Below are 15,835 nucleotides of genomic sequence, written 5' to 3' on the forward strand. Positions count from 1 at the left end.
ATGCCCATGGTGTATCAGTGTCCCTCTGATTCTAAGTTTGATTTAGATTTTTGACAAATGGCCACTTCAGGATCTTTATGTATAACAATAGCTGCGGTTACATGGACAATATTTCTTCAACCTGACTGAAATCATTCTGATTAGTTATTCCAACTTAACTGTTTACATGGATGCTAAATAAAGATGTGTGTTTACACGCCTCAAAGCATTTAATCAGAATATAACTTTTTTGACATGCGCAAAGTGGTTCCGCCCGCTGTGAAGCGTCTAATCTGCCAGAAATACGAATATATATATAAAACTTTTCCATCAGTTTTTGATTTGTTCGATGGTTCGATGGATTCTGGCTTTATTCATCTTTTCAAAACATTTGTTTGCACAACCCGTTGTTTCGAGCCTTTACACCATCGAGGAGTTCAACTATCCTTAAATCTTTTAAGGTCTCCAACAAAAAAAGTTATATCATCCACAGACCAGCGTTGTTTAGCCACCGCCATGTTTCTATCCCTCATGGAAACTTGTTAATGTCACTGACTGTTACCCCCATGTGGGGAAACATACACAGAAAGAATATATTTATTCAAACCAAAGAGAAACCATGGTTATTAGACGCTAATATTTTCCTATTGAACGGATTACCAAAGGTTTACACCACCCCTCTCAACCTGATTGAAAATTCCTTCTGATCAGGCCGCATCAGGCCAGTCTCTTTTAATAGAGGTTCTTACATGAGGCATTTTTTATTCTGATTGGGCTATTATTCCAATTATTAGTGGAATATTAGAGTCCATGTAAATGCAGCTAATGTTTGAGGCCACCCAAGTGTTTTACAGATTAAGGATGATCCCATCCTAATGAACTCCTGAATTAAAGGCTTCCCAAAGCCCTGACTGATAAGACACACACACACAAACCACAAGACACAACCTTTGACACACTAACTTTCTGAACCATAGCACCTCTACAGTAGGCAGTGACAGCATATCCAAAGTGCTTTACACCCTTAAAGTTGGGAACCCATACATTATTAACTAGATGTCCTTGCAGAGTGAGCAGCTGCCTGGTATCTGATGGCAGGGGGATACCCCCACCTCAACACCTCACTCCTCAGATTCCTCACATTCCCAGGATGAAGGGGTGTATATGTATGAATGTGTGTGTCTGTGTATGCGTCCCAATCCCTGTCCCGCCACACCCAGCTCACTAAACAAAACAGATAACTCCCTGTCTGTTCCGAACAACACCCTGACCCCAGATTGAACCTGAATACCTGAAAAATGTGAATAATGTAGCAGTGGGTGAAACCAAACCAAAAAGAATCAAATATTTATTATGGTCTAAGGAACTGACACAATGTGGCATTTTGTTCTGTTGATTCCTGACAAACAAATCAAAAAGGCCTTGAGCACAACAGGGACTGAAATTCAGGCACGCTGAGGATCTGTAGTGTTAATTTATCAGGGAAACGCAGCTGACTTGCCCACAACTACACAAAACTGTCATGAAAAATTCATAACAAATATAGCAAACCAAGATGTAGAAACACACCAGTGACAAAAACCCAGAAAAATCCATGCTGAAGAAGGAGAAAATGATTCCGCTCACCTTGTGCAGCTCAATCGACTCAATCCACTGGAGTCTGTGCTCAGGATCTTCAGCTCTGAGGTACCAGACACTGTCGTTGACACTGATGTCAAAACGACACTCGTCAAATTCATGAGGCTGCAGAGAAAGAGGAGAGGGCTCATGAATAGTTATTAGGCAGTGAGAATGAGTCATGTCAGGAAATACTTTTACCAATAACAAATACCTGTGTTTAAATACCAGAATACAAAAACAGTATAATATTTTCTCTATTCTGACAACTGAGGAATCAGAGAAACAGCCTGCTATAACTTCTCTACAATCTGTTTAAGACACTGCGATGAAAAATTCAGGACACACATGGATTCCATCAATCACAGAAAAGCCTTTGCCACTCAATAAACAAGAATTTTAATTAGAAACTGATGTCTTGTGTCTGCAGGCGCAACCCTTAACGACCGCAGCAGAGCTCCGCTAAAAACCAAAAGATTCTTACACTACGCCTTCACTTGAACCTGGGTCATCGCAACCTTTCCTGCTACTACTGGGCCAAATCTTTAAACTATTTCACTCCCCCATTCTACAATGCACCCCACCCAGCTCCAAACACTAACCGCACTAGGCACGTGCACCAAGAATTCCCCCGTTTCCTCTGAGATTGGAATTTGACCACTGCACTCAGCTGAGGAGAGATCTGCTCTGCAAAGTATCCTAATAAGAAATAAGACACAGTTGACTTGAATCTCCTTCTTCTGTTTTTTTTCCTCCTCAGTAGCACCAAGGATACAGCTGCTCTGTCAGCTGACATAACCTCATGTTGCCCTTGCCCATGTTTAATTAGATTTGCTGAATGACGCTCATGTGCTGTCTTATTTGCTGCCATTGACAACAGCGACATACACTCCACAAACTGTGAGCCTGCGCAAGTTAATGCTAAATTGTCTTTACATTTTAAGGCTGGTATTATATTTCACAAGTTGCATATATGGGATGCTGATAGGGGTTTCTAACCCTTAAACACTTTCTATTACAGTCACTTATAACCACTGAGTTTCCGCTTCAGAGACAGGTGCGACATCTGAGTTGCCTTCCAGTTTCAAATTTTCAGTACAAGACGGGGTGCGCGCTGGTAACCTCGAGTGCATCCAGCCGTGATGCCATTACTGGTTAGAGAAATCCAGTCTATCCAACTGTGCTTTATCAGACACGGCCCATAAAATTCTGCTTTACAATCCAGTTTATACCTCTTTCAATGTGCCTAGCAGATTTTCCTTCCCCCTTGCGTAAGCACTACTGTATACATCCACGTCTTTGACATATTCGGTATTAGGAAAGAGAAGATTATCAGTCAAACACAGATAGTCTTTGATCACAAAAGGCATTTAAGAATCTGACAGTTTTTTTCTAGCATGAGACATCTTTAAACTAGTGTGTATGATTGGATGTTTGTATTTAAATTAAAATAATATTCAATACTATAACTCTAAATATTTTTATGCAAAAAAAAAAAAATACTGATGAAATTAAGTTTTTTTTGTGTTTATATCACTGACAGAAAAACCTGAAAGCATAAGCAAGAGCTTATGTGAGATTTTGATTATGGACCCAACGTGTCCCATGGTATGAATTTTCAGGTGGCAACATTTCCTGCACATTTTGCTTCCGTATGGGGACGGTCTGGTGTGTGTGTGTCTGCAGCTTCACAGTGTGTAATAGACTGATGTTAGGCAACAAGAGAAGCAGAGGCTTGTTTCTGCATTCCTGAGTCCTCATACCACAGTCTCCTTTGCAGCACTGGCTTTAGATATTTAGGAGGACGGGAGAGGCAGTAAGAAGTGGCTGTGTGGGTCATACTACTCTGATAATTGGTGAGCGTGTGTAATAAAGCTGTGTACACTCTTACTGTACCTACTACAACACAATTACAAAATACTCTGAATGTTATGTGGGGTTCCATTCATGCACAAACACAGTCACCGGCGTTATGATTACTCAAATGACTACTTCCCCTGGAGGAAACTAACTGTAACATTTCATGTTGTGATCCTAATCCAGTTTTGAGGCACATAATCCTATTGCACAAATCACAGTGAAACCATTTGTTTGGCCTCTGTACGGGGTGGCGGTATGCTTAGAGAGAACAGTGAATATTTAACCAGGGTGTGGGACTTCAGCTTATCTGACCAACAGAAGGCCTGAATAGGGAGAATACAGTGCCAGCCTCAGCAGTATGTCATCAAAGCTTACATTTCAACAAGAGGGAGCACCAGTTTCAAGCAGCCTGTGCAATAACTGCCATGGAGCAAGAGGGATGAGTGTGTGCTTCAGTGACTGCTGATGCAAAAATGCCTTGGTCTGCTAAACTGCAGGTCTCTATCCTACCTGTGATCTTAGTAACAGCCTATTACTAGTTAATGTTTACCTTTCTATCTTTGAGAAACAGACTGAAGGAATAAAGGTTCAACTTCATGCTAATGACAAGATCAAAACCACTGTGAGAACTGCTATGAAAGTAACTCTATTCCCAGAGCACTGAAGCAGAAAATGAACTCTTTCATGGTCCCACATTTTATGTGGCCTTACTCTCTAAAATGTTGAACAGGTGCTGAGCTCATTCTGCTTTCTATTTGTGCAACAGACAGCAGTCAAGTGATGCTCTTTCCTTATACTCATGGAGAACACTTACTGTGATGACAGCCTTGCTGAGACACAAAGACCCCCTGCAGCCATATTCCCGTTCATCCTCCGACTTGTAGTAGCTCAAAGTGTTGTTTTTCAACACGACCCATCGGTCCTGCCATCCGTGTATGTAATTTGTCCACTGTCAACACACAAGAGGTAAAGGACAAACAGTTAGCTGCACTGTGCAATCAACAGCTCCTCTGCTTAAAGCAGTGGTTCTCAAACTTTTTTCACATCAAGGACCCCTGAACTGTTGTCCCAGGGTCCCCCATCTGATAAGATTTTTACTTTTAAGTGTTTTATTACAGAAAGTGTATGAAACCCATGACCAAAATAGTCAAACACTCTGGCATTGTGTTACTTATGGATGGAATTACAGTGAAAATAAATGACTCCCCTTTTTGCTGGGGACCTCCTGGAACCCCCTCAAGGACCCCTGGGAGTCCCCGGATCCCACTTTGAGGACCACTGGCTAAGGTATGTGTATGCAGAAATTAATTCAACTGTTGCAGCTCTTTAGCAGTGTTCACTTGAGTAGTCGTGTGTTATTAAGACACCTTAGCTAAAGCTCATTTCTGCAGCATAAAACACAACAACACTACAGCTGGTTCACCTAACGTTACCTTGCTTAAAACGCCTCCCAGCTCCACAGGCTGCCCGGATTCCGGGTCCACATCCTCATCTGAACCGGACGATGAACTCTTTTCGGACATTTAAATCCAAGCTTCAAAACTTGACTGTGATTTTTATCGCCAGGACCACGTAGCTTAACGCTAGCTGATGGGATAATTATCAGCTCAAACGCGTCACAGTCAAAACCTGCTGACAGCCTTTTTAAACTTAGCCTTACCGTCAGCAAAACAACGTTGTTAACTGTGCTAAACGCCAGCTGGATGGCGTCTTTCTTTTTCTTCAGTCGTTTGACTTCAACCTAGCTTGGCTCGTCTTGTAACAAGCTATGCTGATGGTGACAGCTGAGTCTCAACTTCTCGGATTTGCGGGCTTTGTTTTGAAACTGACGTCGAGTACCAAATGCCGACTAGCTAGTTAGCGTTAGCTGTCAAACGACGCAACTAGCTAAGTTAACTTGCAACTTGTGCCTGTTGTAGTTAAGATATCTCGTCTGCAGTAGATAAGCTAAACTCAACAAGAGTGGTCGATAAGGAAGGCCTTCGTGTTAACGCTGTACCTCAACTACACGCTACAATTGACGAGCAACAGACCGCATCGCTGCTTTTTAGTTCCGCAGTTTAGTTAGCAGTAGCGGAGGACTGACTAGCTTGTCTTCATTCAGGTCGGAGGAGGAGTCGCAGCCACGCTCTACTGTGTACGTTAAAGAGGCGACGTCAAGCTGCATCAATGCAAACTCACAGAGGAAGTCATAGGGATTAACAGCAGGGTAACACAAAACTCACCAAAGTCAACGAGACAGGGGATATGCAGTAACAGTTACAGTATTTTAATTGGCGACGGATTCGTGCGGAAATATACTAAATATACTTTTTTATACTTTATTTTTTATTGTTTTTCCATGACAGAAAGATCACATACACACAAAAAGACAAGAAAAACAAACAAACAAACAAAAAACAAAATAGGAGGTGGGGGATGAAAAAAAACATTCCTGTGACATGTTCAGTAATTCATTTTCTTATCTTATTGTTGACACGTAAACATCGTCCATTGGGCTCTTATCCCATGAGTTAACATTTCCATATCATATATTTCACTTACTAAATATACTTTCACTCACTACTGTATATCTTTTTTATGATCAGTAGTTTTTATTGTTTTTCTTTTCAAACAGGTCAAGACAACACAGATACATCATATGGAAATGTATGAATGAACTGAGAGACAGAACACGTGGAATAAAGCCACACAGTTATTTGGCTGAGCAGCAGACAACACTTAGACTAAGACTGACAAAAAGAAAATTCAAATTAATTGAAAATAAATAGCTAAATTGTTAAACACAGCACATAGAGAAAATGCTTCACTGGCAGATAAGTAAGTTATTGAGTGTCACATGTTACAAGTGGTCTGGATAGCGATTTAAACTGATATGAGATATGAGATTTTATCATATATATATAGAGGCCTCAGGATCCTTTAATAAAGGAGATGTAATTTGCCTACTTAGCATGATATTTTTCCACCTGGTTGATGAGTCTAAAAGAGAAACCCTCATGGGCTGCCACCCAGCTGAGAGAACCACACCCTGGTTGGTGGTGGGGTGGTCGCCTTTCATTCTGTGACTATCAGCTTTCTCCCCAGCATAAGGGATGCCTGGTCCCAGTCCCCCACGCTACAGGGAGGGCTTTTAGGGGGAGAGGATCACCCAAAATAAACAGGCTTGGGCAGAATGGGATGTGTGATTTAAGGATCAGTCTGATATTCTCATGTATGGCTGACCAGACTGTTTGTACAACTGGGCAGGACCACAATATATGGAGGAGTGTACCAGTGCTCCCCCCACACACCAGATGATTTTCACATAGAAAATGGAAGAAAGCTAATGTGATTTAAAAAAGTATCTAAAAACAAAAAAAAGCTTTAAAGACATCTCATCTCTTGAGAAACATTGTGGACAACATTGCCGGATGATTTAAGTTGGTTTGCAATATTGCTTATTCTCTTTTTAAAGTTATATTTATTTACTTTTCTCTCTTAACTTCTGTATTATGTATCTGTTTACATTGTGCGATTTTATGTCTGTTTGTGTTTTTGTGATTATTTTATATAATCTCTGATACTCCCTGTATAGTTATTTGTGTTAATAAAGTAAAAAAAAAGTGCTTTAAAACAGTGCTTTAAAAACCCATTCTTCAGGACTCTCAGAAACCGTTACCATTCATATAAGTTACAGGTGGATTTATTAACAGGCCTAGTTTTATGCTTTTAGACCTTCTGTAGATAATGTGACTGGCTGCTGTAAATCCTCTACATGCTTCAATATAGGCCAAACTATGCCAAAGGTTACATTTCACAGTCATTTTGCGCTTATTATTCCTCTGTAGACCACATTTTCAGGATATTTCTTGCACTTTAGACATACTGATAACATCCTCGTCTAAGGTTCATTGGGTCCAATCCAACTCAGAGGAATAAGACCACTAAACTTCAACAAAGTCTCAAAGGAAACTTTCTTATGTCCACCTGAAACTGACGTCATGGAAGCACAGAGACTTAAGTAAACGAGGAATAATCATCTGCAGCTTTTATTGCCTTTAAATGGCCAAAATTACTTCAGCTGTCATTTCTTCTTACATAAAGATAAAAAATAATTCCCATAAAATGAACTTTATTACCGAGGACCAATAAGGTGTCTCAACCACGTGAGGGCGCTGTAAGAAAGAAAGTATCTCTTCATAGCCTTGGTTTCATTGTACAGCGATTTCCTTTGAGAATACATGCATCTTTTTATATTCACACATCTTTTAATATTCTTTGCACTCGAGACCTTATAATTACTATGTAAATACTATCATCTTTCAGTCACTATGTGTCCGCTTTCTTGCGGGCATATTTAGTGTATTTCTGTTTTTTACTCATTGCCCTTTACTTATATGCCTTTGTTGACTCCTTATAATACTATTTAACTTATTTTATTTATGATGTGAACTTGACTTGGTTTAAGAATTTCATTACGGGTAATGATGCATTTTTACAAGTATATGACAATAAACTTGAAACTTAAACATCTAAAATTACCTGAAGACACTTTTTTACATTAATGGTTGAACATTTGCATGTTGAGCCATATTTTATTATATATAAATTACAGTTTATTTGGCGTCTCTATGATCAGGAACTTTTAAATGCTTCTCTGCTCACTATGCACAATGTGAACTCAAATACTTATTCAGTAATACAAAACTGAATTTATTCAAATTATCTATCAATTCATGTAGCATTTATGAATACATTTATGAAAAGGCAAATAAGACCAACCCCGCCCTTTCCGGTGTGACGCAAGTACGCGGAAGTGCCGCCAGAAATCTTTACGTCACTGTTTTCAAAACATGTAAGTGCTCGATCGTTACACAGCTGAGCGGTTTGCTTACCGTGTGATTTTTCCTCTACAGAGAGAAAAGGTTTGTGGCTGAATTACTCTTACTTATCTGACAGCTGCGATATATTACAGTTTTCAACTAAGTTAACTGAGAACAGACTTGACATCAACTGTGCTATAAATTGGACCACATTGCCATCAAAACACAAACGACTGTTTTCCCATTAAGGGTCCATTCTTAAGGATGGAGAATGGGGTCGCCTCCACTAAGGGAGAGGGCTTCCTGTCCAGAATGGCCCTCAATGACAACAAGGCTGGTATGGAGGGTCTTGACAGGGACAAGATCAACAAGATCATCATGGAGTCATCCAAGGTAGATACTAACAACTTGTTAAGCTAGTTTTGCATGAAACACCAGGAAACATGCATACAGCCGTCACTGTAGTCAGTCGAATATTCTCTCCTGTGTCAGGACTCACCTGAGTAACCTGCAAGAATCTTTACAGATAAGTGATGTGTATGAAGGTATAAATAAGCCTCTGTAAGTGTGCTGTGGAGAGGATGAAATGTGACGTCCACTTCTACAGGCTGTGCCCAGCCCTGTGTGAAAGTCCCATATCTGCAATGTAACTACACAGAGCCCTGAAAAAATATGCTACTGTGGCTTATCATTACAAATGTGCTAGTGAATCTCTAACTCTTTATTGTCCATGTCTTCCCGCCCCTGCAGGGATCTAGGTTTTATGAGAATGAGTTGAAGAGAGAGCAGCAGGTGAACCAGCGCATTGAGAAAATGATGCAACAAAAGGCACAGATCACAAAACAACAGTTAAAAAAAGCACAAGTACAGGTAAAACATATTACAGACTTCCCTAGATGTCACTCAAAAACACATATGCAGACAAATATAAATGAGAAAGCTCTAACCCCATTTTTGAAGCAAACAATGATCATCAAATCTCTGTGTGCAGGTGGAGAGGTTGGCCTCCGAGATGGAGAAGAGTCGCGATCTAAGTCGTTTGATTGTTCATGTGGACATGGATGCTTTCTACGCTGCTGTGGAGATGAGAGACTGTCCGGAGCTGAAGGACAAGCCCATGGCTGTTGGATCTATGAGCATGCTGGTGAGATAAAATATTATCTTGGTAATGGATACAATTATGACAGAAATGTCTGAGATAATTAATGCAGTTGCAAGGTGTAGGTGCATCAGATATATTGCAGATTGTGCAGAATATCCCCATTTAACACTTCAACACAAGCAAGTAAGGATATAAATAATCTGGGTTGCAGGTCACATAGTACAACATTCTGTGATACAGTTCATCACAACAATTTAATCACAGCTTGTCAAATAAAAAGTAGTACTTGAATTAGAATATTCATCACATAGCACATCATTATAAATCTCCAGACCATCATTCTCACAGTATAATGTGGTGATAATACATTTTCTGAAGTTACAGTATAGGAAAAAAGTTTATACATATTAGAATCAGAATCAGATTTATATTTATCAAGTAGCAAGTACAAAGAATTCAATGTGGTCCAGATGTCAACAGAAAAAGCAATAGAAGAGGCACATGGAGACATAAAGAAAGCATTAAACATTGTTACTTGTTGAAGCAGTTGTAGACACTGTACAAACCATCACATCATCAGTAACAATTATACAAATGTCCACACACAAACAAAAATACAATCTTGTATTTTTGGAGAGAAAGCATGTTGTTCAGCTGGCTCTTTCCCTAAAGCCAGCCTTTTATCTAAAGATTGTGAACCCAAACTAGACAGCTTTATACCTCTCCAGAAGCAAAGCTAAAACCAGTCTGGTCCCTAAATGGACACTTCCACAAACTGTTACACCTTCTTACAAACAAGTTTGGTCTCTAAAACGGTAGGCTTAAGACAAAGATATCTCTAGCTAACCCCAGAGGTCAGCAAGCAATCCTCAGATAGAAACAGGTTCAAGCGTTCAACTAGCCTAGGAGTAGGATTTCTTCACCAACATGTATCCCCAAAATGACAATGACAATGTGGTCCAGATGTCAACAGAAAAAGCAATAAACATGAACAATTTAATACACATATGATTAACTAAACACTTTGATATGCAGTAAGAACAATTAGTTTAATTACACAGCACATTACTGTAATTATAGAAATCATGTATCAAATTTATTACTCAAACTAGAGTTTTTAGATGAAATCCAAAACATCAAATCCACAGTCTCTGTTCCCATTTATTTTTATTGTTTTTAAATGAGTATTTTATTTGGATCTCACTCTTCCTATTTCAGTCAACATCTAACTACCATGCCAGGAAATTTGGAGTTCGAGCCGCCATGCCTGGCTTCATTGCAAAGAAACTTTGCCCCAACTTAGTCATTGTTCCAACCAACTTTGACAAATACAGAGCTGTGAGTGATGAGGTGAGAATGACATAATACAGGCATCTGGTACACATAAAAACACCATTGTTTACAACAAACACATCCTCATGAATTTGTATGTCTGTGTTAGATCCGGGAAATTTTTGCAGACTACGACCCTCATTTCCAGCCAATGAGCCTGGATGAAGCCTATCTGGATTTTACAGACCACCTGAAACAGAGGGAGAGCTGGCCGGAGTCCTCAAGAACACACCGCTTCCGCACCAGCAGCACTGCTACAGGCAGGACTTAATTATACGGAAAAGTAGAGTAATGATATAGTGTAGTGTGTATGTTAACTGCCACTTTTGCCACATTTACTGTAGTTCTGAGTAGTGTTTGTGTAGACAAGACATGACAGGAAACAGTAATTGCTAGATTTCACACACTAGAAATTCTTCTGTGTAATAGTGACATAATTTCTTTTCTGTAAAGGTGAAGAGCAGATTGAGCTTCCCCAGGAGTCAGTGCCAGAGGTGAGAAACCTCTCCCCTGTTCTGTTTGAGGATAGCCCGACCTCCTCTCCCTGCTTGCTGGGCCCAGAAGGTGTCGGTGCAGCTGGCGGGGCTTTCGAAGTGTTTGGGACGTCTGTTGAGGAGGCTGTGAGAGAGATGCGCTTCCGAATTGAGCAGAAGACCATGCTGACCGCCAGTGCAGGTGGGATAAAAACTACCTTCAGACATGAGTATTGAAACACTATGCTTCATTGTCTCTTCACATAATTGTATTATCATATTGCCCTTTCTACTCGTTTTCCTTTTGCATCCTACCAGAGATTTCCCTCTCTACCTCTGTACTTCCTGGCAAAAAATAGCCACTCTATAATCCTTTACAGTAAAAAAAAACTGCTCAACAACAGTAATAAGTCTGCTACATCTTTCATGCACATTTTGTTTAGAATTATGACCAACATAATGCGTGTGTTTTACCAGCCGCTCATTTACAAATACACTATTCAATTACCCTATTCGCTTTTCTAGGCATTGCTCCAAACACGATGCTCGCCAAGGTGTGCAGTGACAAGAACAAGCCCAATGGCCAATACAGACTCCCATCCACCAGAGAGGCAGTCATGGACTTCATCCAGAACCTCCCAGTTCGCAAAGTACAGCTCACATTGCTCAAGCTAAAACATAAACAGAGCCTCGGGGTGTTGTTGGTGAATGGTTATGGAAAGATGTCGGACTGTAATCATGAGTTATTATGAAAAACTGACAGATGTGGTTTAAAGTGAATAATGACGTGCTCCTGATGGGGGAAAGATGGATTAAAGAGAAGCCATATCAATATTTAAAAACAGTAAAAATGTCTTTGTGTATTCTCCCAGGTTTCTGGCGTAGGGAAGGTGAGTGAGAAGATGCTGAATGCTCTGGGAATCAGTAGCTGTTCTCATCTTGGCCAGCAGATGGCGCTGCTGTCGTTGTTGTTCTCGGAGACAGCCTGGCATCATTTCATGCAGGTTTCCCTGGGTTTGGGCTCCACATACATACCGAGGTATTTCACTCACCGTTTAATGAAACTCAGAAAAAATTGATTATGAAAGAAACAATTATGTCCAGACAGAGATAATCCTGACCTCTTTGCTTTCATACAGGCATGAAGAAAGAAAAAGCATGAGCACTGAGAGGTATGTTTTTCATTAAGCATAAAAAGAAGAATTGATTTTTTTTGTCTTCAACCACTTAACTCTCTTATTTTCTCTCTGTTCTACTCTTCTCTTACACTTTACAGGACATTTAAAGAATTAAATAAGACTGAGGAGCAGTTGTCTTTATGCAGGGAGCTCTGTGAAGACTTAGCAGAAGACATGAAGAAAGAAGATCTGAAGGTACTGAATGACAGAGAGGGTTGTTTTATTTATTCTGAACAAGTAGGCTGCATTTGTTAGAATGAGCTCATCTTTGGCTAACATTATACAACATTTGATCTAACACATTGCCCTGGTTACATCAACAACCATACATGAGGTTTCATTTTATAACGGCTGTGAGCAGACATTGCTCAGCTGGATCTTGCCATGGAGCTTTAGAAGACTGTTTCTAAGAAAATCAAAAGGAAGAAAGAACAGGGAACATTTTAATAGAAACAGCACTATAAGGATTGTGAGAGGAGGGTTATACTAGTATAAAAAAAACATGTTATGCTTGACTTTCCTAGAATTGCCCTGACTCCAAACCGAATCTCATACAGTTACCTCAACCTGTTCATTCCTTGCCGAATCGATAGATAAAGGACTGGATGGCTCGGCACGACCATCACCCCCCCGCCTGGGTCACGATGTGGTCTTGATAGCTAGAGAAAATGGAGGGCCATTAAGGAGACAGCAGGGGCTACTATCAGCCTTGGAAATGTCTCCCTGGGAGATGATCACATTACTATGAAAGCACTTTGTGACGTGTTTCCCACGAAAACGTATTCTGACAAATCAATTAGTGATATGACAGATTATACAGATTTCCAACTCTGTTCCATTTATGGCTTTTCCATTCAATATCCTTGATTATGTCTGTAATTCAGAGGTTGTTGGATAGCAGACAGAAATGACCATAACTGTTTTGTTATGCTAATATTACTTCAACTTTGTATTTTCTTGATTCTCCTGAAGGGTAAAACGGTAACACTGAAGCTGAAGAACGTGAACTTTGAGGTGAAAACCAGGGCAGTGACGCTGGCGTATGCTGTCGCTACAGTGGATGAGATCTATGCTGCTGCTAAAGACCTACTGAAAACAGAAATAGAAAATGAAAGCCCTCAGCCACTCAGACTGAGGCTCATGGGTAATTAGATATTGCAATATAACTGACATATCAATTAATATAACTAGCTTGAAATAAATCTAAACGATCTGTGACACAGTGCATGCGGGAATAATAACACAGTTGGCGTTTGTTTTAAGTTGCCTCCAGATAATTTGCTTATGTGCTCGTAGGTGTTCGAATCTCTGCCTTTATCAGTTCGGATGATAAAAAGCCCCTGCAGAAAAGCATCATTGGCTTCCTCCAGTCAGGCAAGACTGACTCTAGCGGCTCTTACCAGCTTGAGAGGGAGCATCTCTCCTCTTGTCCTCCGCTGGTGCAAAAGTGCCAGAGACAGGAAGAAGTTCCCTGGCGGACTAAGCAAAGGGGGATAAAGGAGTGTCAGACTGGTGAGGAACCCCAGATGTCTTTCTTCCAAAAGGCCCATGCCAAGAGACTGCAGCTCCAGGCAGTGAGTGCAAGCACACAAGTGGAAGTACACGAGGAAAGGGCTTCTGTGATTACTTCCAAAGGCAATCATGCTCATGAGAGCGTGAAGTCATCGATAAATGGGCATAAGTCAAACTGCGCAGCCTCAGGTCTCTCAGAAAATGACAGTGTTTCCCTCTCAGAGGCTCATGCTTCCACATCAGGCTGTGGTGGCACAATGTCAGAGAGCCTCACCTGTCCTGTGTGTTTCAGGCAGCTGGAGACGACTGATTTGGATGTCTTCAACAGACATATAGACCAGTGTCTCAGTGATGTCTCTACAAAGCCAAACCAAATCACAGTTTCTGACTCGGAGTCGGATCTGGACGTAGAGAACAATCATGAAGAATGTGAAGTGATGGACAAATGTAGGGGGGAGTCTGAAGTTCAAAACGAGCAGGAGTCAAACAGACTTGATCCCCCGCAAGACCAGCACAACTTGACAAATGATTCAAGTCAAACAGTTTTGTTGATCAATGGTGACAATGAACCGGTGACCTCGCAACAGCCTCAGGCGTGTAACGGTAAAGGTCCCGTCCTCATCTGCCCAGTATGTCAGCTGACGCAGGACACAAATGACCTCACTATGTTCAACCACCATGTTGACCTCTGCCTGAACCAGGAAGTGCTGCATGAGCTGGGGGGACAAACATCATCTACTGTGAAACCACCTTCAGTTGCAGTCACAAACACCAAGGTAACAGGTGAGTTTGTGAGAATCCCATTATGTTAATTATGCATTTTGTTCCTTGTGCACTCGGAGGTTCCAGGTATGTCAGTGTTTTTCCTGTATGGATCTAAAGTCTGTGAATGTATCTATACCTGCTGATGACAGATACTATGCTGTTAATAACATCTATAAACTCTGGCTATGTGACATCTTTTGAGTTAACAGAGGGAATGTCTATTTGGGAGGATGCCGTGGCCTATGACCTTCTTATTTACTGACAGTGACATTGTGTGAGAAGCTTGTATCGATTCCTACAGAGAAAAGACATCTCATTTCGCCCCATGGGGATTCCTTTGCCCTGGTCTTGGAAATGGCTAAATCACTTTCTCACCTATTCATTTCCTACAATGAACTGGCTCTGTGCGTGCACCATGGTTTCCTCTTAAACAAGCTTGCCTCAGAAATTGCACTCTTTATGTCCCTGAAGAGGTTCTGCAATTGTGTGTGTTCTCAGTGGATGTCATTTTTTTCTTGTCAGAGAAGAGATAATGATGGAGGGTTTGTTTTGTTTTTTTCTCGGTCCATGTTCATGTGTCTGTTTCTGTTTGCAGACAGAGGCCATCACCTGCCAAGGCAAACAAGTAAAGGAAAAACCAAAAGGTGAGATGCGTGATTACAGATTGTTTCTACACAAAATGTTGACATGTGGTGTCTGCATATTCCAAATACTGTTGGTAAAGTGCTTTTAATTTACAATGATGTCCCATAATATATTTGTGTGTGTGTGTGTTACTCTTATGACTTTCAGACGGGACACTCCTTCCTCTCCTCCCTCTAAGAAGGCAAAAGGCCTCGGTCCTCGCAACACTATTGACAAGTTTTTTAGGTGACAGTCAAGAACGCAGAATGTTCATTCTTATGTGGAGGAGCTGATAAAGTTTTCTAAATGACATCAGAAATGGCCCCTCCCAGTGCTTCCCAGGGTTTATCTTGTCAGGTTTTAGCTATTCTTTGGTTCTTCCAGCTCAAACTATCTGCACAATCATTGCACATGAAATCATACTCAGGTTTTCTCTTCAAAAATCTGTTATTGAGATCGCTAATATAAAAAAATGTATTTGCAGTGTCAGGTTTTTGAAACAATCTTCTATTTATTGTGTTCTTAAATAATAATATAAGTTTAATGAAGATAAGAGAATCCTTCTATCATGTAAATTAAAGTTGCAAT

General features: G+C 40.5%; 2 protein-coding genes across 5 annotated transcripts in view; one reads left to right on the forward strand and one right to left on the reverse strand.

Annotated features, from left to right (window-relative positions):
- The window catches only part of LOC121903656 (ceramide transfer protein), a 28,117-nt gene extending 22,509 nt beyond the window's left edge, over window positions 1-5,608 (reverse strand). For 2 of the 4 annotated variants that reach the window (XM_042420889.1, XM_042420890.1), the window contains exons 1-3: window positions 4,890-5,606; window positions 4,271-4,405; window positions 1,606-1,722 (exon numbers count right to left, since the gene is read on the reverse strand). In XM_042420889.1, the coding sequence (XP_042276823.1) occupies window positions 1,606-1,722; window positions 4,271-4,405; window positions 4,890-4,979 (342 nt within the window). In that variant the 5' untranslated portion in view covers window positions 4,980-5,606. Of the gene's footprint in view, window positions 1-1,605; window positions 1,723-4,270; window positions 4,406-4,889 lie in introns of all 4 variants that reach the window. The other 2 variants (XM_042420887.1, XM_042420886.1) reach the window with 2 other exon arrangements.
- A 2,658-nt stretch (window positions 5,609-8,266) lies between these two features.
- polk (polymerase (DNA directed) kappa) lies at window positions 8,267-15,835 on the forward strand. The gene is made up of 15 exons (XM_042421901.1): window positions 8,267-8,363; window positions 8,511-8,654; window positions 9,012-9,131; window positions 9,253-9,405; window positions 10,582-10,713; window positions 10,805-10,955; window positions 11,149-11,370; window positions 11,694-11,818; window positions 12,041-12,207; window positions 12,308-12,340; window positions 12,445-12,541; window positions 13,319-13,490; window positions 13,643-14,641; window positions 15,219-15,267; window positions 15,416-15,835. Exons 2-15 carry the CDS (start codon window positions 8,526-8,528, stop codon window positions 15,495-15,497), a joined length of 2,631 nt encoding a protein of 876 aa, XP_042277835.1. The 5' UTR covers window positions 8,267-8,363; window positions 8,511-8,525; the 3' UTR covers window positions 15,498-15,835.

Source organism: Thunnus maccoyii, chromosome 9, assembly GCF_910596095.1.
Source record: "Thunnus maccoyii chromosome 9, fThuMac1.1, whole genome shotgun sequence".
Taxonomy (NCBI): domain Eukaryota; kingdom Metazoa; phylum Chordata; class Actinopteri; order Scombriformes; family Scombridae; genus Thunnus; species Thunnus maccoyii.